General features: G+C 54.9%; 8 protein-coding genes across 8 annotated transcripts; 6 read left to right on the top strand and 2 right to left on the bottom strand.

The window, feature by feature from the left end:
• The first annotated feature begins 753 nt into the window (after positions 1-753).
• CAOG_06241 (hypothetical protein) lies at positions 754-3,244 on the top strand. Its single transcript, XM_004344940.2, has 2 exons — positions 754-1,150; positions 1,296-3,244. The coding sequence occupies exons 1-2, from the start codon at positions 816-818 to the stop codon at positions 3,085-3,087; spliced, it is 2,127 nt and encodes a 708-aa protein (XP_004344990.1). The 5' UTR covers positions 754-815; the 3' UTR covers positions 3,088-3,244.
• A 123-nt stretch (positions 3,245-3,367) lies between these two features.
• Positions 3,368-5,424, top strand: CAOG_08966 (hypothetical protein). Its single transcript, XM_011272342.1, has 3 exons — positions 3,368-3,399; positions 3,579-3,660; positions 4,010-5,424. The coding sequence occupies exons 1-3, from the start codon at positions 3,395-3,397 to the stop codon at positions 5,270-5,272; spliced, it is 1,350 nt and encodes a 449-aa protein (XP_011270644.1). The 5' UTR covers positions 3,368-3,394; the 3' UTR covers positions 5,273-5,424.
• On the top strand, positions 5,403-6,805 carry CAOG_08965 (hypothetical protein; the record flags this gene model as incomplete). Its single annotated transcript, XM_011272341.1, has 2 exons — positions 5,403-5,953; positions 6,058-6,805. Coding segments are annotated over exons 1-2 (1,054 nt in total), but the record flags the coding sequence as incomplete, so codon positions are not given.
• Positions 6,806-7,080: 275 nt separating this feature from the next.
• On the top strand, positions 7,081-11,341 carry CAOG_06238 (hypothetical protein). The gene is made up of 4 exons (XM_004344937.2): positions 7,081-7,258; positions 7,454-7,553; positions 7,674-7,979; positions 8,103-11,341. Exons 1-4 carry the CDS (start codon positions 7,232-7,234, stop codon positions 11,222-11,224), a joined length of 3,555 nt encoding a protein of 1,184 aa, XP_004344987.2. The 5' UTR covers positions 7,081-7,231; the 3' UTR covers positions 11,225-11,341.
• A 13-nt stretch (positions 11,342-11,354) lies between these two features.
• Positions 11,355-13,014, top strand: CAOG_06237 (hypothetical protein). The gene is made up of 3 exons (XM_004344936.2): positions 11,355-11,555; positions 12,351-12,409; positions 12,503-13,014. Exons 1-3 carry the CDS (start codon positions 11,498-11,500, stop codon positions 12,800-12,802), a joined length of 417 nt encoding a protein of 138 aa, XP_004344986.1. The 5' UTR covers positions 11,355-11,497; the 3' UTR covers positions 12,803-13,014.
• Positions 13,015-13,101: 87 nt separating this feature from the next.
• On the top strand, positions 13,102-17,842 carry CAOG_06236 (hypothetical protein). The gene is made up of 4 exons (XM_004344935.2): positions 13,102-13,904; positions 14,009-15,181; positions 15,310-16,521; positions 16,635-17,842. The coding sequence occupies exons 1-4, from the start codon at positions 13,257-13,259 to the stop codon at positions 17,742-17,744; spliced, it is 4,143 nt and encodes a 1,380-aa protein (XP_004344985.1). The 5' UTR covers positions 13,102-13,256; the 3' UTR covers positions 17,745-17,842.
• On the bottom strand, positions 17,757-20,939 carry CAOG_06235 (hypothetical protein). The gene is made up of 2 exons (XM_004344934.2): positions 20,004-20,939; positions 17,757-19,892 (listed from the first exon to the last, which is right to left on the bottom strand). The coding sequence occupies exons 1-2, from the start codon at positions 20,863-20,865 to the stop codon at positions 17,827-17,829; spliced, it is 2,928 nt and encodes a 975-aa protein (XP_004344984.1). The 5' UTR covers positions 20,866-20,939; the 3' UTR covers positions 17,757-17,826.
• Positions 20,940-21,141: 202 nt separating this feature from the next.
• On the bottom strand, positions 21,142-27,663 carry CAOG_06234 (tyrosine-protein kinase transforming protein SEA). Its single transcript, XM_004344933.2, has 4 exons — positions 27,631-27,663; positions 26,712-26,874; positions 21,652-26,636; positions 21,142-21,556 (listed from the first exon to the last, which is right to left on the bottom strand). Exons 2-4 carry the CDS (start codon positions 26,866-26,868, stop codon positions 21,224-21,226), a joined length of 5,475 nt encoding a protein of 1,824 aa, XP_004344983.2. The 5' UTR covers positions 26,869-26,874; positions 27,631-27,663; the 3' UTR covers positions 21,142-21,223.

Below are 27,663 nucleotides of genomic sequence, written 5' to 3'. Positions count from 1 at the left end.
GGATTGGCCGGGGTTGGATGAGGACGGAGAGTTGTGGATTTGAAAAAGCGAACAACGAGAGCGACTCGCGACGATGCTGCTTTGAAAGAGAGCGAGTCATCAAAACAAGACAAAACCACAAGAAGCAGGGGGACAAATGATGTCGGATGAGGAAATCCAAAGCTATGGACGCGTTTGCACTCGAGCGAGCAGCACTGAAGTGTGGGTGAAGAACGAGAGCGAGCGAGAGAGAGAGAGAGAGAGCGAGTTTGAAAAACTGCCGATGGAGGTTGGCTCCTTTCAGAAAGTGGGGTCAGGTCAAGCTCAGTCGCGTTGTGTCGACTGATGTGGGTTGACGAAAGCAAGCCACAAACGTGATGTCTGTGGTTTTTGCATGAAGCGCAAGCAGAAAGCGATGCCGATGGAAGCAACCAAACGAAACAGTTGAACAATCAATAATATCAATATCACCGTTGGTTGATCACGATTAAGTCGAATTTTTTGTACTTGTTTGAAAACAACCGGAAGATTCCAATCATCACCTTAACAGTCAAAACCCAAACAAGCAACATGCTCAACGAAAACGTGTTTGAAGCGGGGATTGAATTGGGGGGGGGGCGGGGGCGCGGTCGTCGTTGTAGTTCAACGCTCACTACGAAATAGGATGCATGCTGGTGTGAAAAGTGGATGGTTAGTGGCTCACAGCGCAACGCATGCTTGTTTGTTTGTTTGTTTGTTTGTTTGTTTGTTTGTTTGTTTGTTTGTTTGGAACAGAAAAAAAAAGCGCGTAACAAGGCGAAACAAAAGCACAGGAACGCGACGTCCTTCCACCCAGAATGGCCGAGCTTTGCGAATTTCCGTTCGCATTGTCGCTCAATTGCACACAAACCATCGCCGAAGACCTCGGGGCGCACTACTACGCACCTCAGGGGGTACTGGGCGGCACTGCCCTGATTTTTGCGGCATACTCAATCTTCCAACTCGTGTCAGTGTTGCGATGCAAGGGCTTCTCCTTCAAGAGCCTTCAGCATCAGGCCATCTACCACTCGACGCTGATGGCCCTGTGTCTTCTCGCGAGGACGACTGACTTGTATTCGTGGTCGAATCGCATTCCATTCCTGGTCCACTCGTTGCTGACCGACTATTGCTCCGCTCTGAGCTTGTCCATGGCGTAAGAAGAACCCCCAAAGTTTTGCCACGAGTTGCCAATCAGCACGAGCGCTCACGCCCCCCTCCCTCTGTCTTTTCCCTGTTCTTTCTCTGTCGCTCTGTGTTTTTGATCCTTGCCTCTGACTAATTCCATTCCACTGCTGCAGATTCTCGCTCGTTCAATCCTGGATTGACTACATTCACAAGGCAACCCTGACACGGAGACGGCGCCACGGGTGGCACGTCTTGCTGGGTCTCTCACACTTTCTTGCATGGCTGGCGTTTCCTGCGCTCGGCGTCTTGGCATGCGTGCTGGGCCCGTACCCGAGCTTTTTCATTGCAAAGGCCGCAGGCACCGTGGCACTCGTTCTGGTGTGGGCGGTGCTTGGTATGCTGTACGGCACCATGGTGCTGTATCTGCTGCGGGAATCAGAAGCGCGGTATGCAGAGGCAGTGGCCTCCGCAGCTCAGCGATCTACAATGAAGCGATCGACCAGCACTGAGAATATCTGGCGAACGACGCTGCGAACGTTTAGCTCCAAGTCGTTGAATCGGCACCGCATCGACACTGGCGACAGCACCAGCTCGGCGGCAAGCGAGTCACCTTCGGCTGGCAGCAACGACACTGCTGCTGCTGCGGAGGGGCGCCCACTGTCTCAAACTCCGTCGACCACGGGTCTCATGCTGTCAGAGCCCGGCACACCAATGCAACCCACGGCCTTCTTTCAATCCGGGTCTGAATCCGCAGGCTTGTTGCACACCCCCTCGATGGATTCGATTGGAGGGGCTTCGGCGTCGAGTGCCTCGGAGCCCGCAGCAGCAGTGCCCCGTGCCTTGGGTGCACGCGCTCGCGAGCATGCGCGCGCGACGCGCAGCGACTCGAACACTTCCTTCAAGCTTGACACTGCTGAAGAAATGGCCGTCGAAAGCAAAAGAATCAAGGCCATGCGCAAGCTCGTCATTCGACTGTTTCTTTTGACGTGCGCCGAGCTCGTGTCCATTGGCGGCATCCTCTTCAGTCTGTACGCCACCTACCACACAAATATCGATTATCCTCGGCAATCCCCGCCCACCATCACCGCCGAAATCGTCTTTCAGTTCCTCGTGTATGACGCGGGCAATTTGATGGCCATTCTCGTTGCCCTGTCCCTGTACCGCGTCACGAAAGAGGACTGGGTTGGCGCTCAGCCCGCGCCACCGCCGCGTCGCTACACCTTCTACCGCGTACCGAAGGCGATGAATCGGTTTAGCTCGTTTTTCGCATCCGACGAGAATGCAGGAGATGCTGCGGTCGAGCGGAAGAACACGGCAGCCCGCCACAGCACGCGCAAGTCCGTTATTGAGCAAGCGAATCGTGCGGCCGCTTTGGAAGAGCAACAGCAGCAGCAGCAGCAGCAGCAGAGCGAGGCGAGCCCGGGCGAAGGGCTCGAGGTTGTGCAAATCCGACCGACAGACGAGGCGGCAAACGAGCCGACTGGCGATGCTGATGCGGTCAATTTGCAACCGATGGTCCGGCAACCGAGCAGTAAACCAGCAAAGCACGTCTCACTTGCGTTTGACGCGATTGCCGCTGACGAAAACCCCAAGGCCCGCGCGAGCTTCCGCGAAGCCGATTTGGCTCCTCCTGCCCGTCCAAAGTCCATTATTGCGCGGATTTCTCGGCCCTTCCAGTCCTTCCGCTCCTCTGGCAGCAAGTTTGCAGACTTACCCAGGCACACCACGAGCTTGAACGACGCTGCACGGAAACCCAACAAGGGCAAAGCGATGGATCGCAGCACGGAAAGCCTGACCAAGTTTGGGATGATTGAATCACCGCTGACGACGACGGCTGCTCCCTCCGACAACGCGGGAGTCGGCGTTGAGGACCATGCGCGTGATTCCGTCCAAGGCGGACTACCATTAGAAGCCATCCATTCAGCCTCAGCATCCAGTGAAAGATTAGAATCCATCCAGGAATAATATTTTCTTGGTTTTCGTTGAGAACTCGTTGAGGTGCTTTTGTTTTGTTCGCGCCTCCTGTACATGTACAGTATGTTTGTATTGCGCTTGGTTGATTTTGTCGCTTAAGTTTGTTCTATTGTTGAATAAGAACAACACCCTGTTTGAGATTGCCGCAAAGTTTCGTTTCCACCAGCAAAAAATGACAACCACACACTCAACACGCGCCTCTACATTTTTGCACTATGCATGTATTTATAGTCATTGTGTACTGTATTTATATTCTGAGCTCCACTCTTTACTCTGCATTTCACACCTGACCTTTTGGATGAGGTTTGTTGTGATGATTCAATTCGTGAACCTCGTCGCCCTTCCTCCCCACCCGCCTCATCGCATCGTGCTCACTGCTTTCATTCAATGCGAACTCACTCTGTCGCTTGCCCTCTTCCTTTTGGTTTCTTCGGCTCCGGTCGCTGGTTTCGCCCGCTCTCGGCTTCTGCTTTTACCCACAGCTCCGATCAGCTGTTTTCACGCTTCCGACGCAACAAGTCTGGCGAGGACGCCACCAAGACCAAGGAAGACCTGCAAAAGGATGTGAGTTCGAAGCCCAGCAGTACGAGCGAGGCGGACAGATGAACGGAGAGCGAGCGAGCGAGTACGACTGGTGACGCTCTTCCGACAAATTGGAACGACACGCCGACGAGCTGATCATCATGATGGCTGAATGGCATTCAGCTGTGGGAGTGGCTTGGAGCCGAGCAATTTGGGCTCGAATGGCACTGTGAGCTGTTTGGTGGGAGTTTGGTTTGGAAGAACACACAAACACAAAACCAACCATGTCAAACGATTGAATTGCCTTTATTTGGATGAATCTTGGCTCAGATTGTTCGTTTTTTGGGTGGTTTTTGTTTTTCGGGTTGGTCTCTTACTTGAATGCACGCAGAAACAAGAGCGAGACACGGTAACTTCTGCGGTGGAGACGCGCCTGGCTGCGTCGACGCGCTCCGTTCGGGGCAAACTGGAGCAGCTCTCGTGGAAAGGCAAGGCCAAGGTGTCTGCAGCCGTCACCTCGCCAATCTTCAACCTTACACTTTGGGCTGAGATTGAAATTGGAAGCGTGGAAGGCCGGATCTCTGTGTCTTCCAATGCATCAACGCCGATGGACGATCCATCTGCGACCAACAAGCAGGACGAGTCGTTGCTGAGCGAGCTTGTCGAAGACGATCCGGATGCAGGGTCGTCGAAACGACGCGGAAGGCTCGTGCGCAGGTTCAACCAGTCTGTGAATGACACGCTTCATCGCCTCGAGTCCACATCCATGTGCATGCAGCAGCTCAAAATCAACGGCGATGTTGGCTGCAGGATTTACTTTCTCGTCCCGATGCCTGGTCTGTTCATTAACGTCAAGTTCACCATTGACCTTTCTGTGAGCGTCGAGTCTGTTGTTCAGGCGTTCTCTGCCCGCGGGCTGTCTGTTGCACAGCTGCAGGCCACCGAAACCGCTGCAGTCGCCGCAACTGCTCCCGCCGCCGCCACAGCCACCACCGGGCTGTTTGCGCAGTTTGCTAGCCTGCGTCTCGGCGGCTCAAAGTCCAAGATTGCAACCACCCAGCCAGCTGCCGATGCCGGGCTGACGACCAGTGCGTCGGACGGCTTTGATGTGACGAAAAAGGCGCCTCGTGTCCAGCGCCAGCTCCTGATTGCACTGACCGCCGCCCAGCTGCGCTTCTTGTCAATGCGATGGAGCGGCACAATTCGCGTTGAAATTTCCTTCCCGTTCTTGGTCCTCTGGGTGGAGACGTCGGTCGAGATTAGCGAGTCGCGCGCGCAAATTACGCCGGCACCTGCTGGTGCTGCTTCGGTTGCCGGCGCTGCCAGCGCGACCAGCGATGCACAGGACGATGTCGATGAGGACGCTGATCTGCTTGCGGACGACGATTCGACTGCAGCAACATCGCCTGCTTCCACTGACGCTGCGCCTAGTGCCGTTGCAGCGGATGTCATGGCAGCCGCAACGTCTCCACTAAGCGCGCCAGTCATCCACTCGGGTCTCCGCCGATCGGTTGACCGGCTGGAGCGCCTGTTGGTGCTCTACAAGCAGCATTTCAAGGCCGTTTCCTTGGGTGCTTCCTTCTCGCTCAACATTGGCGGATTTGGCGGGTTGGTCGAGCTCACCGTACGCCGCAAGTTCCAGCACACCGTCTAGTTGTCGTGTTCTCAAGGGATGATCTCCTTCAGCGTGATGCATGATGTGGTGTTTGGAGCAGTGTTTGCGTTTTTGAGATTTGTTCGATGGCAATGATTTATTTTCTTCAAGGCACCTCTTTGACATGTAGATCGAACACCACAAGTTTTCAGCCCACTCGTGTTTGTGTGTGTGTGTGTGCTCTTTTGAATTAGTCGCCTTTTCGAGTGTTCTCAGAAAATGGCGCGGGCATCTCAATCCGCTGCAGCACGAGCGACGAGCGATGCCGCCAAGCGTCCTGCGCCGACCCAAGCCCAAGGTGCCCAAAGTGCTCATCCAGGGCTGATGACTGTGGTCGCTCTCGCTGTGGTTGCGGCCGCGGTTGCTGCTGCCGCCTGGATGGCTGGATTGCCTGCGCAGAGCGGATTCGCGTCGTCCACCAACGCAGCCAGCTCAGACCGTACAGACGCGCCAGTGGCGGGCGATCCGAGTGCAGATACATTGCTGGCATCGTCTACGATTGCATTGCCGTGGACCGTGCACAATGTTGCCTGCGTGGACGAGTACAAGCCAGCCGTTCCGGGCTGCACACCCGCCAAGTGCGCCCGAATCATCACTGACGAGCTGTGCTCTGCCGACGAGGCGATTCGACTGCGTAGTATGGCTTCTCGTGTTATGGCCCTTGGAGGCGGTGGAGGCGCAGTAAGCGATGACGACCATTTCGAGTTCAAAAGCAGAGTTGTTGTGCCAATTGGAACATTGTGCCATGCTCACCATGATCCTTGAACCACCCCCCGCGAGAGTAGCCAACGATTCTCGATCTGCATACAGGCGCCTTGTCGAAAGGCTCGCGGTTTGTGAACGTGTATGCATCCTTGACTGCACCGCGTCGCGCGCAGCTCTTCCCGCGGCAAGACCTTGCCTTGTATACCGAGATCAAGGACCGTATTCGCGCAGCCATCATGAAGGAGTTTGGGTTGCAGCAGCTGTTCCTGACAAAGCCAACGTTCTTCTCCCGCATCGATGGCTCCAAGACGGCGGCGACGCTGAACGACGAGTACTGGCACGTCCACGTCGACCGAACGACGTATGGCTCGTTTGTTTACACATCCTTGTTGTATCTCTCCGACTTTGGTGTCGACTTTGAGGGCGGCGAGTTTGCGTTTGTTGCCGAGCAGGACGGAACTCCGCTCAAACACGAGCAAGCCTTGTCCGATGACGACGGCGGTTTGGTGACTTCCGCGCTCATCCAACCCAGGCTAGGGCGAGTGTCGATGTTTACGTCCGGGCCCGAGAATCCCCACCACATTCGCAAGGTGACCAAGGGCATTCGGTTTGCGCTGACCGTGTCGTTCACCTGCGACCCGACCGCCGCCATTGCCGACCCATCACCCAGCCTGCTGCGATTGCAGACATTTTGATTTGTTATGATGATGGATGGCGAGCTGCTTGGTCACCTGTGCCTATGGTTCCTCTGTTGTGCGATTTCCATACGATGAAGCAACGCCCATGATGTTCTTGTGCGCACGCGTAATACAACTCATCCATGCCCCATCAGAGTGATGCTGTACTTTTTTTCCCCCAGTGTCATGACACAACCTCGCTCTCCATTGCAGTACAGTCGTTCCGCGACCTTCCAATTCCTTCTCTGCGCTTTTGACGTGGCGCGCTGCGATTCACCCATTGTTTGTTGCTCTTCTTCTTCTTTGAATGACTTGCTCGTTTTGTTGTTTACCTAACTTTTCGTCATGATTACAGCATTGCTTTTCATTCATTTTTAAAGCCAACGCATTTCGCTTCCATTTTTGTATCGTTTCAATCCATTTTTTTTTTTTTTTTTTACTTTTCTATTGAATTTTTACATTATTATTTTTTTGACGTTTCATCATTTTTTTTTCTTTTCCAATCTTGACGTCAGACATTTGAAACAAGAGCGCGTTTTCAACTTGCACTTCAACTTCAACACACAAACACACAACCATGGCTGACGAACAACAACTGAAGCAGGTACGACTCAACGCGACTTGCAAATGCCGCCGCTGTTGGAACAGCAGCATCAGCAACAACAGCAAAGAGATCACAGTGCAGAGTTTTTTTTTTTTTTTTTAGTTTTTTTTTTTTTCTTTTCCTTCCAATTCAATTCAATGGAACTTTACTCACTTTTTCACTTCTGTTTGGTTTTGGTTGTTTGGCTCTCTTCAGTCGCTGATCTCGTCCATGAAGCAGCAGGGCGACGCCGAGTTTGGCAACGTCCCAACAACGAACAAGGTCGAAATCTGCTTTGCATTCGACACAACTGGCAGTAAGTAGAAATCTGAGAACGTTTGGGTCTCAGAAGTGTGGAAAATCCACTGTTAAACTCAGCACACTCATCATCATCATCATCCTGCATCTTGTTTGAATCATCTACAAACAAAAAAAGGCATGATGTCGTGCCTGCTCACAGTCCGACAAAACCTCGAGGCGACCATCACTCGCCTCTTTGCCGAGATCAAGGACATCAAGATCTCCATCATGGGCATTGGCGATTACTGCGACGACCAGTCAACGTACGCCGTCCGATACATGGACCTGTCCCGCAACAAGGACGAGCTCTGCGCGTTCGCAAAGTCCGTCTCGGCCACTGGCGGCGGTGATGCCGACGAGTGCTACGAGTGGGCGCTCTACAAGGCCCAGCTCCTGAGCTGGTCTGAGGACACGGCCAAGTCGCTCGTCATTATCGGAGACTGTGAGTGTCTGGACGGGAGAGTTTCTTTTGTTCTTGCGATCGTCCCGATTTGACTTTGTTTTTTTTTTTGTCTTTGCCGTGTTTGTTTGTTTCGCTTTGTTTGTTTGTTTCTTTCCCTTTCAGGCTGCCCTCATCGCCCAGAGTACACGACGCTTGGAGTGGACTGGCTCGAGGAGGCCGAGCTGCTGGCCTCCAGGGGAATCAAGGTGTATGGCGTGCGCGCCTTGCACAACACCACAGCTGAGGCCTTCTACAAGCCCCTCTCTGAAATGACTGGCGGCCAGTACATTCAGTTTACCAGCTTCCACTTGATCACGGACATGTTCATTGCGTTCTGCCTCAAGGAGTCCTCGGACGAGCAACTCGAGGCGTACAAGGAGGAGGTTGCCAAGTCTGGGCGCATGAACAACGAGCTGTCGAGCATCATGGAGACCCTGGCTGCCTCGTCCACCTCTGGCTCCCGCATCGGCCGCAAGTACCGCAAGAAGAAGAGCACCGATGCTGCTCCCGCCAACTCCGTCGTTGGAGACCGCGTCAACGGGCCGCGATACGGCTACAACTTTGAGACGGAAAAGTTTGAAACGTACGTTGCCGACACTCACGCTGGGAACGCTGCCAGGTGGACTGAGATGCGTCGCGAGCTGGTTGCTGCACGCGCGCGGGCGTCGGTCGACGACCGGCAATCGACGCACCCGTCCTTCCCCGTCGAGGAAGTTGACCGCGACACCCTCGATCGACTCGTCCTCGATGTGGCTGCCAAGCGCAAGCCGTCTACTGCTGCCGCCGCTGCCGCTGGTTCGTCGTCCGCGACCTCTGCCGCCGCCGCCAACTCTGCATCCACCCCGACGGCCATTGCCGCAAACGGTGCCTTCACGAAGCCGGCTCTGGAGCACATTCTGCGCAACAACAAGGGAGATCTCGTCCAGGCTTTGGCCAGCGTCGACGAGCTGATCAAGCAGCAAGACTTTTTGGCGCTCTTCACCGACGCTGCCGCCTTTGTGCCGCACTACGACGCCCAGGTCAAGCGATACAACGAGTACGTGGCAGCACTGACCCTTTTGCTCAAGTACAGTGTCGAGATTAGCCAGAGCGCCCGAGTGCGCGTGCTCGCTGCCGCGTGGGCTCGCCATGACTTTGTCCTGGCCGACTTTCTGCTGGCTCATTCGCAACTCTGGGGCCTGCGCGAGGTTCTGAAGGCGCTCCAGCTTCTTGACACATCTCGTCGTCTCCGTGCCTATGAGAAGACGCTGCGCAAGTTTGACGAAGTGGCACAGCGCGCCTTGGAGTCGAGCCTTGCTGCCCGCGCCGCCAACAAGGCTGCAAAGGAGGCTGCGGCAGCTGCTCGAGCTGCAGCTTCTCCAGCTGCTGATGCCCCAGCTGCTAATGCTCCAGCTGCGCCTGCTTCAGATGCTCCAGCTGCGCCAGCTCCAGCTGCTCCTGCTACAACTGCTCCTGCTCCCGCGGCCGAGACTGCCGCTCCTGCTCCTGCCGCTCGTGGCGGTCGTGGTGGCGCCCGTGGCGGCCGTGGTGGCCGTGGTGGCCGTGGCGGCGCTCGTGGTGGACGTGGTGGCGCTCGTGGCGGCCGTGGTGGACGTGGTGGTCGCGGTCGTGGTGGACGTGGTGGTCGCGGCGGTCGCGGCGGTGCTCGCAGCGAACCTGTTCGTGATGCCACTGCCTCGGATGCTGCTGCCCCGACTCCCGCAAGTGCCCCCGCTCCCCACCTCAAGTTCCTCCCCCGCCAGCGCATTCGTGTGATCAAGGATGCCATGGAGAACTTGCGCTCCGAGCCTGTGCCCCACGGCTCCGTGTCTGGTGCCCTCGCCAGCCGCGTTCGCGAGTGGATCAAGACCATTCCCGCGCACATGCTGGAGTACTACGCAATGACCTTCCCGAAGGATCCCTGGAGGGAGCTGGCCGATCTCTGCCACATTGGCCCGAACTCGGACATGCCGCAAGCGGCTTGGTTTATGCGCTTTGTCCACGGCGACCCCGTGCCCGACGGATCGATTGTCAAGGACTGCGCAGAGGTGACTGTGGAGAATGTGAACGATCTGCTCAAGCGCCACAACATTCCCTACTCTGTGCTGCGCCAACTCGCAGACTGGCCCAAGCTGTTTGCCGCCATGCCGCCGGCACTGAAGACGCGCATCGCCGAGTACACGCCGATCGACACGCTCCTGTGGTGGTTCTTTGAGGAGGCAAACTGCGTCGAGACGGAGGCTGTCTTGGCCCGCAAGCTCACCGCCCTCGCTGAGAACAACAACACCAACTGCTCGCTGGATGCGGCCGCCCCCGAGGACCGCCTCAACCTCGGTGTGGGCAAGCTCATGGAGCGCATTCTCACGTGCAAGATCACGAACGCTGGCCTTTCGTTCATTGATCCTTTGCTCGAGATTGCCGACAAGGCAATGCGCGCCCTGACCCTGTCGCTTGAGGCGCCGGTGGTCTGCATTGGCGATGCCTCGGCATCCATGCAGTCGGCCATCCGCGTCGCCACAATCATCGCCTCCCTGTGCAAGACGCTGACCGAGGCCGAGCTCATCTTCTTCAACGACGTGAGCATGAAGCCGCTCCACCCGCCGCACAGCGTCAAGGACGTCATCACCGTGGCCACCTCGATTCTCGCCACGTCCAAGACGGCTCCGGCTGCCGCCCTGTTCCCCTACTACAAGGCCAAGACTGTGGTCAAGTCGTTCCTCATTGTCACGGATGAGGAGGAGAACTGGTCGTTTGAGGGCTTTGACTTTACCGAGCTCTACGGTCGGTACTACCGCGAGGTCTACCCGGCCAAGCTGATCTTTGTGTCCTTCCTCGGTCAGCGCTCGGACGGCTACATGGTCCAGGAAATCATGGATGCCGGCCTCCCTGCCCCCTTGCAGTTCAAGCTCGATCTGAACCGCCCGGATTTGACCAAGGTGGATGGTTTCCTTGGTATCATGGCTGCCCAATCGTCCCACTTTACCACCGAGGTTGCGCGAGTCGCCAAGCTCGTTGCCGACAAGGGCTTCCAAAACGGACTGCTCGCCGACCGCTCGCTCGTTGGCGCGGCGGTGGCCTCGGCGTTTGATGCTGCCCGTGCGTCCGCCTCTGCCGCTCCCAGCGCACCCCAGATTTCCAAGGAAGAGCGTGCCAGCGCCCGCACCGCCCGCAAGGCGGCAGCGGCAGCGGCCAAGGCCGAGGAGGCCGCCAAGGCGAAGGTTGAAGACGCCTCGAAGGCATCCACCAGCAGCTCAACTGGCAAGTAAATTGGTGGCAAGTAAATTGGTGGTATCGTGAAACTCGATGAAGTGTGCTTTTATTGTCTTGTGGTGGTTTGTTTGTGTGTTTGTTGTTCTTGTTGTGAAATATCAGTTTCTTTTTTTTTTTCTTACGCACTCCAAAACCAGCACACCGCTCATTCGTCAACAAAGAGAGATTTTTCGACTTTGATACTCGTTATTGTTTTTTTCTCTTAGTCTTTCCGGCGCGTCGCTCTCTCCACACCCCTAATCACAACCAACGACAAGAACCTGTCAAAAATGTCTGCCAACAACTGGAGCACTGGCTTGTTTTCAATCTTTGACGACTTGGCCATCTGTCAGTGAACTACCCTTCTCCATGTATTGGTCGATTGTGTGTCTTGTGGTGCGACAGAAGCGTTTTGATTCAAGGAGGAAAAACAAACAAAAAACCGAGCGAAAACACTTGACACTCCGGCTTACGGTTTACGAACGACCGCTGGGAACGTGTGACTCGTTGTGGCGTCAATTTGAATAGGTGAACAATGGGCAAAACACTGGCCTTGAAAGAGCTGGTGCTGGCTGAGTCAGAGAGGAAGAAAACCCAGCGAGCGAATTTCAAAACGGTCGTCACTGCACTCGGCGTTCATCTTTGTTTTGGTGTCTGAGTTTTGGACTTTTCTCGTTCTATTTTGGTTTTTTGTGTTCATTGTTCGGTTGGATGCACCCCCTTTCACTGAATAGCACACACCAGGCGCATTAGGCGCATTCACAAGGGTTGGATGAACAGCTTTTCCAACGAGTCGCTTGGATGCTCAAACCACATAACACCCTTTCGCTTTTGGTTTTCAGTTCGCACTGGTACATTTTTGTCAACGTGCCGCAAAAAATATGACCAAAGCGGTTGGCGAAAGCCAACACCTTGCTGCTGAGTGACACCCAAATATCACAAAGAGAACGACGAGTCGCCATGAACGGGAGCTGACTTTGAGGATTTGCAAATAAACCAAGCACGGTTTGACCTTGGTTGAAGCAGTTTTTGCCGCCATCACATCATCCTCTTGAAATAATAGTTATTGCTGATAAGCTGCTTTGTCAGAGCGCGGTGCATTGAACACTCACATTTTCGAATTTGCCGCATTCGCATTTCTAGTCATCTATGCCGCGGCTGCACAATGCCTCGCCGTCAACAATATCGTCATGATCAAAGAGGTACCATTCTCTTGAAAAGAAATGTCATGGGAAGGTCTGCATCCGCATCTCATTTATGAGCCTCTATCTTTTCCGGGAATTGTTTTCAAACAGGGCAAAGGCGCGTTCAATATTGACGGAGCCAAGATTGCAGGCCCGTGCAAGGGAATGGGCTGCACCACCACTGACGGCGCCATGTGCATCAGTGGTTGCATTTGCCAAATTCTGCCCTGTGTCTACCCGCTTTGGCGTGGCGACTTGCGCCAAAAGTATGGCATCAAGGGCTCCCTGGTGGGCGACTTTCTCGCGCTGTGCTACTGCTGCACGTGCGCCATCATGCAGGATTCGCGCGAGATCAAGGTGCAAGGTCTGGGCTACGGAAATCTCACCAGCAAGACCATGGACAAGGCGTGAGGGACGAGTTGTGTTGCGACGCCGAAAGTGCTCGTTTGGATCCTTGCGTTTGTGCATGAATGGGTGTTTTTTGCGACGATTTGATGGTGACAATAATGCTGCTGCTGCTTTTGAATGAACAATGTACAGTACACGATCGTAACAAAGGTTGCACCATTCGAACTTGCGCGTAGGAAAGACTTGCAAATCTCGGTATAAAAACTGTTTTGGTGACAAGGCTCGAACTTTCAAATATTCCTATCACCTCTTTGAATGAATTTGCTTCAATTGGGTCACTGTCTCAGCGGCTCAGTCTTGACATTCTCAGAATTTCCGCATTTAGACGGCTTCTTGTCCCCCTTTGTTCTTTCTCTCCTTGCTTTAGAACTACAGCATCCCCAACGCCACGCAAAGGCTCACACAACAGCAGCATCAGCCACTTTTCAAACCTCTTTGAGCACTCCCGGACCGAGCAATGCGGTCGCGCTCTGGCTCGTACTCGGCTGCGACCACGGAGCGCAATGTCGAAGCCAGTCAACGCGCGTCCATCGCCAATGCTTACGGCCGGCGTCCGAGCACCGGAAGCAGCGACTCCAGCAGCTCCGACGACGCCAGTGGCAGCAGTGGCAGCGGGAGTCAGACCACGAGCGCGCGCACGGGCAGCAGCATGGCGCACGGTGACGTTGCTGCACCCGCTCCGACAGCCGCGGTGCCCAGGAGCACCCAGCCAGCACGACGATCGGAGGACAATGATGACGACGCGACTGCTGCGCTGCCCACAGTGGCACTGATGAATGGCGGGGCAAGCGGTGCACATCGTCGCTCTGCTGCTGCTGCTGCTGCCAATGGCTACTATGGACGTACAAGCACATCCAGCGATGACGAGCCGCCGTACCTCAAGCAACCGTTTGACAATGCAAGTCTGCGTCGTAGAATGAGCACACAGCAGCAGCAGCAGTCTGAGCTGTCCAAGTCCGTCCCGTCGGTGCTCTCGCGCGACTCGAGTCGCATTAGCAGATCAGATTTGGCCAGAATCGCACCCATTCCGGCAACCAAGTCGCACAAGTTTGCCCTCAATCGCAAGTGCTGCAAGTGCCGCATGTCCATCGTGACGATTCTCGCGGTAAGGAAGCGCATGAGGCGTTGCGCTGAGTTGATCCAAAGATGCTGATCTGAATGAAGCTCCACCATATTCTCACCGTTGCTCAACCCCCCCCTCCCTTGTAGATCATTCTCATCGTCCAACAATTGCTGGCAATCATGGCAATGTGGGTCTTGTGGCAGTCGCAGTTGAGCGATACAACAAAGTCCCTCGGCACGTCCTCGTTGACGTCGTTCAACTCGAATGTCGGAAACGTGGTTGAGATTCTCATTGTAGGAGCCTACCAAACGCTGCTGGCCCACTACTTGATGTGGACGACTGGATCTTATGGCAAAGTCAACCCTCCTTTGGGGCCCGTCACATTCCCGTGCACGGGCATTGTCAACTGGACGCTGCCCGCACTGGACGCAATGTTCAACACGAGCGTCTTGAATGCCAATTTTTTGATTTACTCCAACCTATTCCCTTTGATCATCACGGCTTCCTCGCCGACCGTCGCCGCTACCATTGCCCTTCAGACAGGCTCAACCTTTAGCGCAGCGATTGTTGCGGTCAACCCAGACACTCGCGCACCGCTCTTCCCCCAGCCCTTCGATCCAATTCCGTACAACACTTCGTTTGCCGTGACCACGGCATGGACGACTGCTTGCCCGGATGCGGCGTGCATGATGACGGAGAACGAGCTTCCGGACTTTGTCAACAACCGCAAGCTCAACTGCGACGGCAATCAGCTTTATCTACAGCCCAACGCATCGTCTGCCGCTCAAGACGAGCCGTGGTACATTGACACCTACAATGCAAACACGCTACGAATCTTCTTTTACAGAGAGCCAGATACCTACAGCATTGGGCGGCTGCGATTCACCTTCCCCATCCCGTATGTCTGGGACAGTCCCCTGTCCCCTCCACCAAACCCTCCACAAGTTAGCGGGGTGATGGCATTGGACTACTCGCCGAGCCTCGTTTCCTCCTTTCTCAATCAAGTCAAGTTTTACCCGTCCCAAGTCGTGTGGTTGATTTTTGACCAAGCGTGCGTCGAGTTTGGTGGACAGCAGTACTTTTTGCTGTACCCGACACCTCAAGACTGCGATGGCGAATGCTCTTCCCAGATTGCCTCGATCTCTGCCCAGATGTGCCAAAGAATTCTGCGCCACACCCCTCTCAACTTTGTCGAGACTGGCGATCCTTGGACTTCGGTTCAGAGCACTGGCATTTCAATTGGGTCGACCATCTTGCCGGTTACAGTCATCATTACTGTTTCTCAGAGCGACGTTGTGGGAGCTGTCCAAGAGTCCGCTGTGAGTTTTGCAGGGTTGCCTTTCGAAATTGAAGAAATGGTCTCTCGCTGTGTGTATTGGGTGCAAAAGCTGGGGGCAGGTGCGTATCACACCCAATCCCTTGAGTCTGACCGGTGCGCTGCTTGTAGATTCGTGCCGCGTACGTTTCTGTTGGCTTGCTCGGCCTGGCGACAGCTGTTGTGGTATTTCTTGCCTACAAAATGGCCACCATCATTCGCCGAGTGATTTCCAACTTGGAAGATCTGGCACACGGCAGCTCGCTTTTGGCACTGTCGAGTGACATTGACCCGCTGGCAGAGCCAATCAACTTGAAAATCCCGAAAACTGCCTTCCAGCCCCAAAAGTCGGGCATTGCAGTCACCGCAGCAAATCCACCACCCGAAACTCTTCTTCCCAGTGATGCACCTGGCGGTGTTGTCGCACTTCCAGTCGTTCCAGCTGAAACATTTGACCACGGCACCTCCTCAATGGCCCCAGTCGAGGCAGGCGTGGTTGTCATTCCGATGGTTCCGGTTGCCACGCTCGCGAATGCTCCCACCGTGTCTGCCGACCCGAATCTTGTTGCATCCGGTGTGGCAGCTGTGCCTGCATCGGCGCCGAATGCCGCCGCCCTCGCACTCCCCAAAAAGACTCGCTCAAGACAAGCCGCTTCCGAGGACGATGGCCCTCAGCTTGCCGAGGTCGATCGCCTCATGGCCGCGCGCAACGAAATTCGCATGGTTCTCTCGTATACTGCTGCGCAGACATTCTTTGCCGTCAGCCAACTTCGCGATTTGGACCGCCGAATGCAGCAGGTGCAGGCCATCTCGATTGAGCGTGCGCGTGCGTTGGACGACTTTTACGGCTTGGTGGCACCACCCTCAGAGCTGACCGAAACGTCATCTCCGCACGAGTGCGTTGCCTATCTCCGCCGCCAAGAGCACATTCCTCTGGCAGTCCGGAGCAGTTTGAGAGCGCTGCCCACGCGGCCGCTCTCGGTCTTTGTCGGGACCTGGAATGTCGGAAATGCAAAGCCTCCGACGCGACTCACCTCTTGGGTCCAGGTTGGCCACGACATTGTTGCCATTGGTGTGCAGGAGTGCGTGTACATGAAAAACTCGGCTGCCCACTTTTTCAGTCTGGTCGAGCAAACGCTCGGTAGGCGGTACTTTCGCGTCGCCGAATGCAACATTGTCTCTGGCGCTTTGCAGTCTGTCGGCGAAGACAAAACACATGGTCCTGTCGAGTTTCTTGATTTGCCTGGAACCGGCGGCCTTCGTCTGGTCGTCATGGCGTTAAACGAGCATCGTGAATTTATTACTGATGTCAAGATTGGGCGTGAAGCCACTGGAATTGCAAGGGTGAGTTTACTGGGCATGTTTTGTCATGTATTTTGGGGAATTGTCTCTTGACGTCGACGCTATTTGTCCCTCTCCCCTCATTTTTTTTTCTCTCGACTACTACTTGTTGACAGGTCATGTGGAACAAGGGAGGAGTCGCCATCTCGTTTTCCATCTATAACTCGAGCATGTGCTTTGTGGCGTCGCATCTGGCCGCCCACCAAGAAAAAGTCAAACAGCGAAACCGCGATGTTTCGTCGATTTGCAGGGGACTGCATCTCACAGACTCGTCAGCTTCCCTCGCCAACGCGTTTGACTATCTGTTCTGGATGGGCGATTTGAACTACCGAATTGACTTGCCGCGCGATCGTGTGCTCGAGCTCACGCAAAAGGGCGACTGGGATGCGCTGTTTGAGCACGACCAGCTGCACAAAGAGTGTGAGGCCGAGCGCGTGTTCTCGGGCTTCACCGAAGCGCTAATCGACTTTGCGCCGACTTTCAAGCTCGATCGCGGTCAAAACGTGTACGAGAGCAAACTCCTTCGGGTGCCTTCTTGGTGTGACCGCATTCTGTGGAAGACCCGTCCCGGCCACCATGTTTCTGCAGTCCAGTACTCGAGTGACACCAGCATCCAAACAAGCGACCATCGCCCCGTCTTTGGCGTTTACTCGGTGCACGCGCAGCTTCCATTCGCTCCCCTCATCACCTCACTGCCGTGTCGTATCGTGTTGACCGACCTGCGTGTGACTGTCTCGCGTGCAGCCCTCGCCCAGAATCATGAGCCAACCGCGAACCCGGAGGGAGGCATGGAGCTCGATGAAATTGCGCCGTCCCTGTTTTTCAAACCCATGCTGGTGGTGACAGGCGACATGATTGAGGCCGAAGCCCGTTCCACGTCTGCCACTGCCGTCGACAAGAAAGTCCCTCTGCAGTGGACCTTTAGTGGCTCGTTGTCGGTCGCGCCCATCCTCACCGATCCCGCTTTTCTACTGAGAAAGCATTTGCTGGTGATTGTTTCCGATGACCCCGATCGGCGTCGAGAACATCAGCACCAGGGTATCCTTTCGTTAAAGCAGGCGTTCGACGCCAACCCACAGCCGTTCACAATCCCCTTGCGCCAGTTCTCGACCCGCACTTGCGAACTACATGGCAGCATTCACGTCAAGTTTGGGCCTCCCGAGCACTTTGCTCACGCACACTCGGCCATCTTGAACGGGGGTGTGACTGGAGATTCTGATGTTTAGGAAATTTGTGTCTGCATTCAGAAGGCGAGGGACAGCCCGTTGTGTGTTCGCCCCACCCCCGTCCCCGTTTTTATTTAATACATTAGGTAACTTGACCACTCTTGCCATTTTGCTCAAAGGGTGAGGCTGGCACACTTGCAGGCTGCTCGCGAGAAACATCCCTGGAGAGAGTCGCGTTCGTCGGCGAGGATCGGCCAGAGCCAGCCGTGGACGAAGTCGGCGCAGAAGAAGCGCTTGGCGACCACGGCCGACGCGAGCCAAAGTTGAAAGTGAGCTGCACGGCGTGGTCGATCGAGTATGGCAAGCCGCGCTGCTTGCCGAGCAAAAAGATCAACATGAGAACCCACTTTGATCCCGGCCGCCAGATGCTAGAAAAGGATGCGGTTGTGCCGGGGTAGCCCAAACTGAGGCCAATGCCACCGTACGCCGACACAATCTCAAACACTGTTTTAAAGACTGTGAAATCAGTTGTGTGCTGCTCAAGTTGGTCACGCTCGATAATGCAAATCACAACCAGCCCAAGGTACACCAGGGCGAGATCTTGTGTGAAAAGGCGACGAGTCTGCACTTTGAGCGAGCCTCGGTTTGTTCTCACCGGCAAACCCGACATGTCCAGCTCAGTGGATGGTAGCTGGGATGCTGCGCTACGATCCGTCTGACGCACAACGGCCACCACTGGCGTCGAAGAAATGTACATGAACGCAATGTAGCACACGAGCATGCTCTGCGCCAGCTGGCTAAAGTCGACTGAATTGAATCCCGCACGCCGCGCGACAAACGACTGGAAGATGCCGTTGTAAATCTTCTCACCAGTGTCGAGGCTGGCCAGTGCGTCCGAGTTCCAGTCGAGGCCGAGGAAGAGCGCAATTTGCAACACATTCAGCGTGACAAACACAAAAATCAGCCACCGCGTCTCGGGCCAACGAAACAGGTGCGTGTAGCAGCGTCGAGGCTGTCGCAGCAGAAACAGATAAATGTCTGATGTCTGGACGACGTGGTGATGTGCGGTAAAGCGCTCCATGAACGTGCGGTACTGCTTTCGGTAGTGATGGTGGTTGTGGAGGTGTCGGTGAAGAAAGTTGTCATGGTGCGGGATGGTCTGCTCGTTTTGCGTGACGTAGCGGGATTGCCGTTTTCGTTGGATTATGCCGTCGGCCGTGCTCGTCAAGCTGGTGGAAGGCGCAGAAGTCGACGTGGACGCGGAACTGGAACGGGGAGCAAAGTACTCGCGCGCTGCAAGGCAACAGCTCCGCAAAACGTGCGCAGCATCGTTAAAGTTGTCTGCTCGATGGCAAACGCAAGGGCATGGGGGTGCTCCAATCAAGGTGGTTCGGTGCCACCAGTCCATTGATGCTGTTGTCAACGCGGCACGATTGAGCTGGCTCAAAGTTGCTGCAGTCGGCGGGACGGCCGTTACCGACGACCCGTCCTCTCGGTCTCGCTGTGTTCCTTCCGCCGCATGTTCCGCTGAGGAACTGGCTGCTGGAGTGACGATCGGGCGAATTTCATTTGCGTCGCCATCGGTCGACGTGACAATGATTTGTGGCACTCCACCTGCTGTTTGGCGCTTGTTACTGTTGGCTTCCGAGAACGGAACCTCCATCGAGTCGGCGTCTACTCCGCTGTCCTTTCGCTCTGGGACAGCTGCAGGATGTGCTTTTTTGCGTCTTCGGTCTTGCCACTGCCGAAAGCGCTCGAGTACACGGCTCTTGCTCCATCGGTACAGGCAGTACACGATGAATCGCAGCAGAATCGGATAGAAGGTGTCACCCACCAATCCCATAACGGCAATCCACATGAGAGGGTATGCTTGAGTGTTGAGAGCCACCATGTTGGAGCTGAACGAGGAAAATCCCGTGTTGCTCAGCGCTGAAATGCACTGAAAGAAGGAAAAGTACGGCGCCGACTGATCGTTGTTCGCATCAAGAGTCTGCTGCGCGGTCGAGCTGAACTGCATGTAAAAGAACAGTCCGAGAAACCCCAGCACCAGCCAGACGACAATGAAGCCAATCACAATGTGAGTGATGGTGCGCAATGCGGCGTACTCTGTAATGCAATGCTGCGCGTCCTCTGGCGACACGCCAGCTGCCCGCAAGCGTTTTGCAAAGTAATAGCGACGGATGGTGACTGGCATGAGTGTCAGCGGAACTATAGCACAACATTGACGATTGTGAGCATCGAGGCTGATGATTTCAAATATCAAGCAAACAAACAAACAACAGCAAGTTTTTGTGCCTCGAGATGCACTGTCAAACCTACTCGTCCAGGTAAAGAGCACTGTGAGTATCAGCGTTACTTGACTCCCCGTGTGTAGGGTGGACAAATCCACCGATATCAACCCCGCTTGAGAAACGCTCGCGAAACCGAGATATGCAGCATTCGTGTACGAAATGTCCTCGATGCCCCAGACAATCGTCGCGCAGATCAGGGCCATGACGATAATGTAGAGCAAGTGGACTTTGTAATAGGTGATATCTGGCAGAAACCGCCGCCATTTGCTCGACCCTGCGTGTTTCTCAGCAGCCAGCTTGGCGGCGTTCTTCTCGCTGGTTGGAATGACATTCGGGACAAAGACGCGCAGCGTGTCAATCGTCGCTCTCCGCCGACTCGCAGCGGTCATCGGCACGGGTTTTGCATGCTGGTACTGTGCTGTCGAAGTGTAAAAATCTGCGGGCAGGCTCTCGGACGAGACTGGCACCGGAATGCTGGTGCTCGCCGTGCGGCAGCGGCAATCGGCCGTTGTTGCAGAGGTCTCTCCCTGCGCCACACCTGCCCAACCTGTGGGTGGCACTTGCAGGAATATATTGTGGCGGTCGTCTTGAGGTATGGTAGTCAGCCAGCGACGCCCTGTGAGGACGCGTTGAGGGCGTGGGTCGCGAACGGCCGCTGTTTCGAGCGTCTTTTCTTGCCCATTTTCGTCATCCCCGTCGTTGATCCAATCACTACGTCCTTGAGGTGCGGCTGTCTCGGGATTTTTGGCATTCTCGGCTGCTGTTGCAGGTGGGTTCGTCTCCTTCTGCGGGGCACCGACTGAGATGGCGACGTGATTAAAGTTGACACGGCGTTCACTTCCGCCTCCAACAAGGGTTGGTGGACTGCTGGTTGGCTCGGACGAGGCCATTCGCAGCAGACGACTGGAAGCAGCCACAGTCGAATGACAAACACGATTGAGTGAACGAATGCGAAAAAAGAAAGCAGAAAACAAAAAGGGGGAATGAAAAATGGAAACCAACGAAGACGAGCTGGATTGAACAGAAAGAATCAAAAGCGTCGTTGTGGCGATTGAGCGACCGAGTGCGAGTTGGTTGTCGTTTCAATGTGTGTCCCTCGGTTGAGTCGTTGAGAAGAAGTGTGTGAATTGTTCGTGGAGAAAGGCATCACGGCACATTATGGTCAAACAAACAGTTCTTCTTCTCAACATTTCAGACAACATGCACAAACAGAACGGGGCAAGACTCGAGTCCAAGCAAGAAAACAACTCAAGCAAGCAGCGCGCCGAGATCGCGAACGGAATCCAATTCGGGGTTGTCGAATGCCATTCGCGTAAACGCAGCATAGAGCTGTGCGGCATCAACACGGTCGGTCACCTCCCAACTCCAGCAACTTGAGACTAACGCCCAAAGCTTGTCGTTGCAAAGCGGTGGACGAGACAGCCGCTGGCCGCTTTCGAGGAACTGCACGATGGCTTTGGAATCGACGCCCTTGTATGGCAACACACCCGCGGACATGACCTCCCACATGAGAACTCCAAACGCCCAGACATCTGATGCAGGCGACGACTTGCGGAAGAGCAAAAACTCGGGCGCCATCCACTGAATATGCAGAAACACAACACACGCCAAAACACATCCAACCAAGCCGAGTGAGAAATGCACCAACAACAAACTTTCCAAGACGAGCATCTTACGCGAACTGGTAGCGCTCCTCGCGTCTGCATGCGGTAGTAGTTCTGCTCCTCGAGCTCGCGAGACAGGCCAAAATCAGAGATCTTGACCACCAAGTCCGCTCCCACAAGACAGTTTCGTGCTGCGATATCGCGATGCACAAAGCGCAGCCCAGCAAGGTATGACAAGCCGCTTGCCACTTGCGAAAACATGTGCAGATACTCTCCTGCAGTTGGTGTCAACCCACGAGCGTGGCACGACTGGATGACCTTGCGCAGATCACCGTACGGAAGCAACTCGAGCACGAGCATCCAGGGCTCCTCCTCGACAAACACTTCGACAACGGAAACAATGCTGGAATGGTTGAAGCGGCGCATGATCTGGGCTTCACTGGCAAAGTCACTCTTGCTCTTGTCGCTGGCACCGGCTTTCAGAGTCTTGACGGCAACGGCAACAGTGGCAACAGTCGTTGCGCTGACGGAAAGAGATTGACGTGACTTCTTTTCGAGCCATCGGGAGGGCACATGCGCCAGCCAGACCTCACCGAAATTGCCCGAGCCAAGCTGTGTTGAGAGCTTCAGCTCATGCCTCGAGAAGCGCTGGTGCTGTTGGAACGCGGTGACACTCGCAATATACAGGTCTTCATAATTGTCAACGGGCACCGAAGGTCGGAAACTCGCGCGCATTGCATCAAAATCGGGATTGTCCTCGGTGACTTTCTCATAAGCTGGATTAACGGTGTTGAACAACGATTCATCGGGAGCTGTTGGTTGTGGCAGTGATTCGTAGGGGTCTTCTTGCACCACAGTCTGCTGTACCGGTTGGTAGGTATCATCTGGCACTCGTAAATTGTTGTCATACATTCGATTACGAGATACCGCCTCGTAAGTTGGATCACTTGCACCGGAAAGCTGCTTGCCCTTGGAGGCTCCAGAGAAGTTCGAACGTCCTCGACGACGTCTCAATCCAATAACCAGCAAGACGATCAGAATCACAACAACGCCTCCCGCTGCTGCGCCCGCAGCAGCTGCAGCTACTGGAGCGGAGCTTGATTCGTTGGTATCATGCTCGTCATCTTGAATGACAATTGCCATCGCTTGAGAGGCACCAAAGCGCGCCCCTCCTTGCAGATCCTTCAGGCAGATGAACATGACTCGACTGCCATCCAGCAAGCTGTTGTCGTGCAGCAGTATCGCGAGCTCAGCCTCGTTTTGACCGTCTCCAAATGTCACCACAAACGGCGCCGCGTCCACATCTCGTGTCAGGTTTGCTGGGGCTGAGGACAGACCCAAACCCGACAGAGACGCGCACACGGGATCGGACGAGAGGTCGGTTGTCACGACAAAGCTCAATGTGACGACACCGACTTGTGAAAGCTCGCGCCACAGAGGGAGCCGAATAAAGCCAGAGTCCTCGGAGACGGTCGTCACAAGTGGATTTTGTCCCGAAGAGGGAGCAAACTCAATCACGCCGTTGACGTCGTCATTCCTCAGAATGGTCACAGTCGCCACTGACATCCACGACAAGGTCGCACCAGTCACGTTGACGAGCGTCACCGTGAACGTCTCGTCGAGTTCAGGAGCACTGTCCTTTGAAACCTCAATGTCAAACGAGACACTCGTCTGCGAAGGTGCCATGATGTGCATGTTGTTTTGATTTGACGCGTCAAAGTCGTCGCCGGATGCAGAAAGAGGCACTGCGTTGGTCTGGAAGCTGACTTCTGTGGCACTTCCGCCGACACGTTGCACTGTCAGAGTGACCTTGCCAGCATCCTCGACAACAGAAATTGTCGGTTGAACAAAAGACAAAACGCCGGTTACACCATCCTGGGCTTCAATAGCGCACGGGATGGTAGAGTCCAACGACGTCGCGCCAACAAGAAAAGTTGCTTCCTGACCAGCGCTGGCTCCGTTCGCCGTCAAAACAAGCTTGAACAGCTCGGTCGGCTCCTCTCCACTGTCCGCGCTGATTGTCCACGATGCCAACGCAGTACTTTGTCCAGGTTCAAACGTGACAGTGCGAGCGGAGCTGTCAGCAAAATCAGTCGAGTTGGTTGTTTCATGCGCGATGGAGACAACTCCCGACACTCGGTGGAATGTGCCACCGACACGCGAAACAGCGACAGTCACAACATCGCTCTCGCGAACAAGCAGACGGCTCTCGCCCGTCGCACTCAGCGTGAGATTGACACGCTCGAACGCCAAAGATCCGAATGGATTGTCGTTCATGCCGATGCAAACGTCTGTAAAGTTGCTGACTGGGTCAATGGTCACGCCGTAGCTTGCCGAATCCAGCTGCACCCAAAAGTACTCGTCCAACTCTGGGATTGAGTCGGCAAGCAGCACCACTTGAATCTGTGCACGGTCCACACCAGCAGCAATGGTCACTGTTTGACTTGACAAGGCCGTGTAATCTCCGGGCGCTGATGCTCGATTGTCGGCGGACAGCGTCGTGTTCTTGAACCTTCCGCTGTGCATCGACCAGGTAAATGAAACGGCACCATACAGACCACCAGAGCGGATGACTTCGATCGCCACCGTGTTGTTCAGCTGAGGAACTCCACCAACAAGGGGCGACTCTTCAAAGCAACTGGACACCCGCGTGATTGAGAGAACACCACGCGCATTGTCGTTCTCGGGTATGGTGACCAACGCCAGCGCCAATGTCGCATCGACACGGCCAGGTCCAGACACATACTCCAAGAGCAGACCAAACATTTCATCAAGCTCAGGGACACCATCGGCAAGCACTGCAATAGAGACTTGGGCCTCGACATCGTTTTCACTGAAAGTGACAAGCTGGGAAACAGCGGCATAGTCGCTTGGGGATGCGATTCCCACACCATTGGCTTGACTTGAGCTCAAAGTCAAACTTCGCACGCGGACGACCGTAGTTCCCAGAGTGCCCTTGAGTCGCTTTAACTGCACAAAGCCCGTAGAGCTCTCCGCCACTGACATTTGAGTCAAGCTGAATCCAAACACACCATAAGGGTCGTCGTGTGCGTTCACGGTCACGCGAGAAGTCGAATAGTAGCCGATAGCTGCGGCAGATCCACTGCCAGTTACCGTTGCATCTACGATGGTATACGTGTGCACGACATCAAGAGTAGGCACAGACGAGAATGGCAGCTGAATGACCTTTGTTGCTGTGGCTTGATTTGCGGGAATCACGATCGAAATGTTTTGGGGCACTGGGAAATCGCACCACACAGTGACATTGATGGCATTCACGAGTGATGCATACGAGTACCGCTCAATCGTGAGAGGGTAGGTGCCAGCGGTAATGTCCACCCGAAACGCGCGTGATTCCTCGGCAAAGCGTACCACTGCATTTGGATTGTCATTGGCGTCCACGGCAATTGTCGACTTGTTAAACGCGCTGACTGAATCTTGCAGTTGAACAAAGAGGCTCCGAAGAGGCTCGGGGTCGTCATTGCCTATCACCACAATCGTAATGGACTTGAATGTGTCGCCGAGATTGAAGACCAGCGGAGATGGGGTCTCCACAGTGTAATCAACGCCGAGGATGAGATCCAGCGAAGACACGTTAAAGGGGACAAGAGTACCGTCAAATTCAGGAACCATTTCAACGCGCAACTGGATGGGCGAGGTGGCGCTCGATGCGCCGTCAGAAAGGAGTACAAACCGCGAGCTTTCCGCAAAAGCCGCTGAATTTCCAAACACGCACTGGACGCCGTTGCCCGCATAGCCGATTTGGCAGGTGCAAGTGAAGTTGCCGGGAAAGTTGGCGCAGTCAGCAAACTCACTGCAAGGCAAAGTGGCGCACTCGTCGACGTCCGTGCAAACAGTGCTATTGCCCACGAATCCGGCATAACACGCGCACTCAAAGCTGCCAATGGTGTTGGTGCAGGTGGCATTCCCGTCGCAATTGTCCAAGCCTTCTTGGCATTCGTCAATCTCCGAGCATGATTTGCCGTCGCCCTGCAACCGGAAACCATCGTAGCAGGAACAATGGTACGATCCTGGAACGTTGTTGCAATTTTGGCCACAGTTGCCATTGTTTGTCGAGCACTCGTCAAGGTCTGTGCATCCGCTCGGACCGCGGCCAGCGTTGCTGATGCTGTATCCCGAGTTGCAAGAGCAGGTATAGTCGCCAATGGTGTTTGTGCAGATTTGAGCGCACTGGTTGCCGCCGCCCGGAGCGCATTCGTCTCTGTCCGTGCAGGTCAAAGTTGAACTCCAGCTCCAAGGCCCGGTTGAAAGACACGTCGTCGTAGCAGAGCCACCAGAAAAGCCAGACTTGCATGCATAGGTGCACATGCATCCAGTAGTGTTGCAGTTACAAGAAGTGGCATTCATGACGGCAATCGAGTTCAAAGGGGGTGTCGGGAACGCGCCGCACAGGTTTGGAATGTCACAGTTCGGGCCAGTCCAGCCGTCACAGCAGCTTTTGATGCCACCTGTGCCGCACGTGTAGCACGCAAAGGCAGTGTTTTGGTTCTTGCAATACACGCATTGGAAGCCGGCTTGTCCCGGCGTGCCAACTGGCCAGTAGTTTGGGCCGACGCAGGACTCGCAGTCTTTGCCCGTGTAACCAACGGAGCAAGTGCACACGCCTGATGGGGAATTGCAAGCGGTGCACGCCGGCGGATCGCTGACTTTGCAGTACTCGCCGCAACGAGCACCATACCAGTATTGGTCGCACATGGCGCGATGGTAGACGTAGACTGCAGGAATGTTGTAAACGCCACCAATGGTGCCTCCGAGATCGACACCTTGCCAAGGATTGGTGGTCAAGCTGCCTTGCTCTTCATTGCCGTTCAGGGTGATGGGATTGAACGTCCTTGATCCCATGTCATCGTTGGTATTGGGCCAAGGATCGATGTCTTCGCAGTCGACAAACCATTGCACCGTCCCTGCCCAGTTGTTCACAATGCCATAGTTGATGTCAATGTTCCAACGAGGGCTGTGGGATTCTTGTTCACCAGCATTCCAGCTTGCGTTGCCGTTCGGTGCGAATTTCACCCAACCAGTGCAGTAAGGGTCGCCTTTATGTTCGCAAAGCATCAGTGAGCGTCACAGGACAGGCAAATGCATCATAGCAACCAAGGAGCGGCACGTACAGGTTGGTTCACCGCAGCCAGAAGCTTGGGTGAAATACAACGCGCGTGCAAAGCATGTTGCACGGTATTGGACGGCGTGCGCAGATCCGACCAAAAAGCAGACGAGCACGAAAATGCTCCAGAATTGCGTTGCCATTGAGGCATTCCAATGTCGCATGCTGTACTGGAGCACCAAAGCGTCAGTGATCACGAATCGATGCAATGCATCGCAGCGACAGGACTTGTCAAACTCTTTGCATCGCTGTCGCCAACTCCCCTTCGCTCTTTTCTTTTTCATCAAACAAGCCCCTGTCCCTGAAGTGTTTGGTTGATAGTGACTGCTGAGTCGATGCTGGTGCAGCGTCGACATGGAGGCGTCAGCAAAATCATCAGCCTAAGCCCCTGAGTTTGCTGCGTTCAACTCGAGCCAGCATTTCCGGCCCCCTTCCAAGGGCCCAAACATGCAATGCCTTGTATTTTACCCCTCTTTTCGTGTCGAGCTGGCTGTGTGTCGAGCTGCAGGCGGCGCAGGTGAGGTTGTGATTCGGTCCTTATTAAGATTGTGTGTTTTGGTTTTCTCCAATTACAATCTTAACGACACACCCCCCCCTTCGGACACCCACCGCCACCACGCAAGCCAGCATGTCGACAATGACGCAGCATGCATGCTACGATGAAGTCGGTAATCCATGTCTCTGATGCTGAGACACGGTGGCGGGAGTGATAGTGCGCGGCGGGCAATCATCTCTAGGTTTCGGCATAAACAACAGCCCAACACACAGCAAACACACACACCCTCGTCCGTCTCCAGCTTCAACGACAATGACCACTGCTCGCTCCGGCATTTGTCTTGCGCGTATTTGTGTTGCGAGCACAGACGCGCGTGCTGAATGTTCGTCATGCGCGTGCAGCAAAGAATGGAGGTCCCCAACCGCCTCACCTTGAAGCGATTGAGATGGAAGACAAAAACAGT

Source organism: Capsaspora owczarzaki (genome assembly GCF_000151315.2).
Source record: "Capsaspora owczarzaki ATCC 30864 unplaced genomic scaffold supercont2.11, whole genome shotgun sequence".
Lineage (NCBI taxonomy): Eukaryota > Filasterea > Ministeriida > Capsasporidae > Capsaspora > Capsaspora owczarzaki.
The sequence above is the reverse complement of the archived record's forward strand: the minus strand, read 5'-3'. Positions and strand labels throughout refer to the sequence as shown.

What these genes read in the sequence shown, in the direction of transcription:
- CAOG_06238 (XM_004344937.2), top strand. Translation starts at nt 7,232, where the DNA reads ATGGCTGACGAACAACAACTGAAGCAG. An exon ending in ACGAACAACAACTGAAGCAG is followed by an intron (nt 7,259 to 7,453) that starts GTACGACTCAAC and finishes GGCTCTCTTCAG; the next exon opens with TCGCTGATCTCGTCCATGAA. An exon ending in GCTCGTCATTATCGGAGACT is followed by an intron (nt 7,980 to 8,102) that starts GTGAGTGTCTGG and finishes TTTCCCTTTCAG; the next exon opens with GCTGCCCTCATCGCCCAGAG.
- CAOG_06241 (XM_004344940.2), top strand. Translation starts at nt 816, where the DNA reads ATGGCCGAGCTTTGCGAATTTCCGTTCGCATTGTCGCTCAATTGCACA. An exon ending in GCTCTGAGCTTGTCCATGGC is followed by an intron (nt 1,151 to 1,295) that starts GTAAGAAGAACC and finishes CCACTGCTGCAG; the next exon opens with ATTCTCGCTCGTTCAATCCT.
- CAOG_06234 (XM_004344933.2), bottom strand. Translation starts at nt 26,868, where the DNA reads ATGCGACATTGGAATGCCTCAATGGCAACGCAATTCTGGAGCATTTTC. An exon ending in TGGCTGCGGTGAACCAACCT is followed by an intron (nt 26,637 to 26,711) that starts GTACGTGCCGCT and finishes GCGAACATAAAG; the next exon opens with GCGACCCTTACTGCACTGGT. An exon ending in GAGGAGCGCTACCAGTTCGC is followed by an intron (nt 21,557 to 21,651) that starts GTAAGATGCTCG and finishes CTGCATATTCAG; the next exon opens with TGGATGGCGCCCGAGTTTTT.
- CAOG_08966 (XM_011272342.1), top strand. An exon ending in AGGAAGACCTGCAAAAGGAT is followed by an intron (nt 3,661 to 4,009) that starts GTGAGTTCGAAG and finishes GAATGCACGCAG; the next exon opens with AAACAAGAGCGAGACACGGT.
- CAOG_06237 (XM_004344936.2), top strand. Translation starts at nt 11,498, where the DNA reads ATGTCTGCCAACAACTGGAGCACTGGCTTGTTTTCAATCTTTGACGAC. An exon ending in CTTTGACGACTTGGCCATCT is followed by an intron (nt 11,556 to 12,350) that starts GTCAGTGAACTA and finishes TCGCATTTCTAG; the next exon opens with TCATCTATGCCGCGGCTGCA. An exon ending in ATATCGTCATGATCAAAGAG is followed by an intron (nt 12,410 to 12,502) that starts GTACCATTCTCT and finishes GTTTTCAAACAG; the next exon opens with GGCAAAGGCGCGTTCAATAT.
- CAOG_06236 (XM_004344935.2), top strand. Translation starts at nt 13,257, where the DNA reads ATGCGGTCGCGCTCTGGCTCGTACTCGGCTGCGACCACGGAGCGCAAT. An exon ending in CCATCGTGACGATTCTCGCG is followed by an intron (nt 13,905 to 14,008) that starts GTAAGGAAGCGC and finishes CCTCCCTTGTAG; the next exon opens with ATCATTCTCATCGTCCAACA. An exon ending in GAGCTGTCCAAGAGTCCGCT is followed by an intron (nt 15,182 to 15,309) that starts GTGAGTTTTGCA and finishes CGCTGCTTGTAG; the next exon opens with ATTCGTGCCGCGTACGTTTC.
- CAOG_06235 (XM_004344934.2), bottom strand. Translation starts at nt 20,865, where the DNA reads ATGGCCTCGTCCGAGCCAACCAGCAGTCCACCAACCCTTGTTGGAGGC. An exon ending in AGTGCTCTTTACCTGGACGA is followed by an intron (nt 19,893 to 20,003) that starts GTAGGTTTGACA and finishes GTTGTGCTATAG; the next exon opens with TTCCGCTGACACTCATGCCA.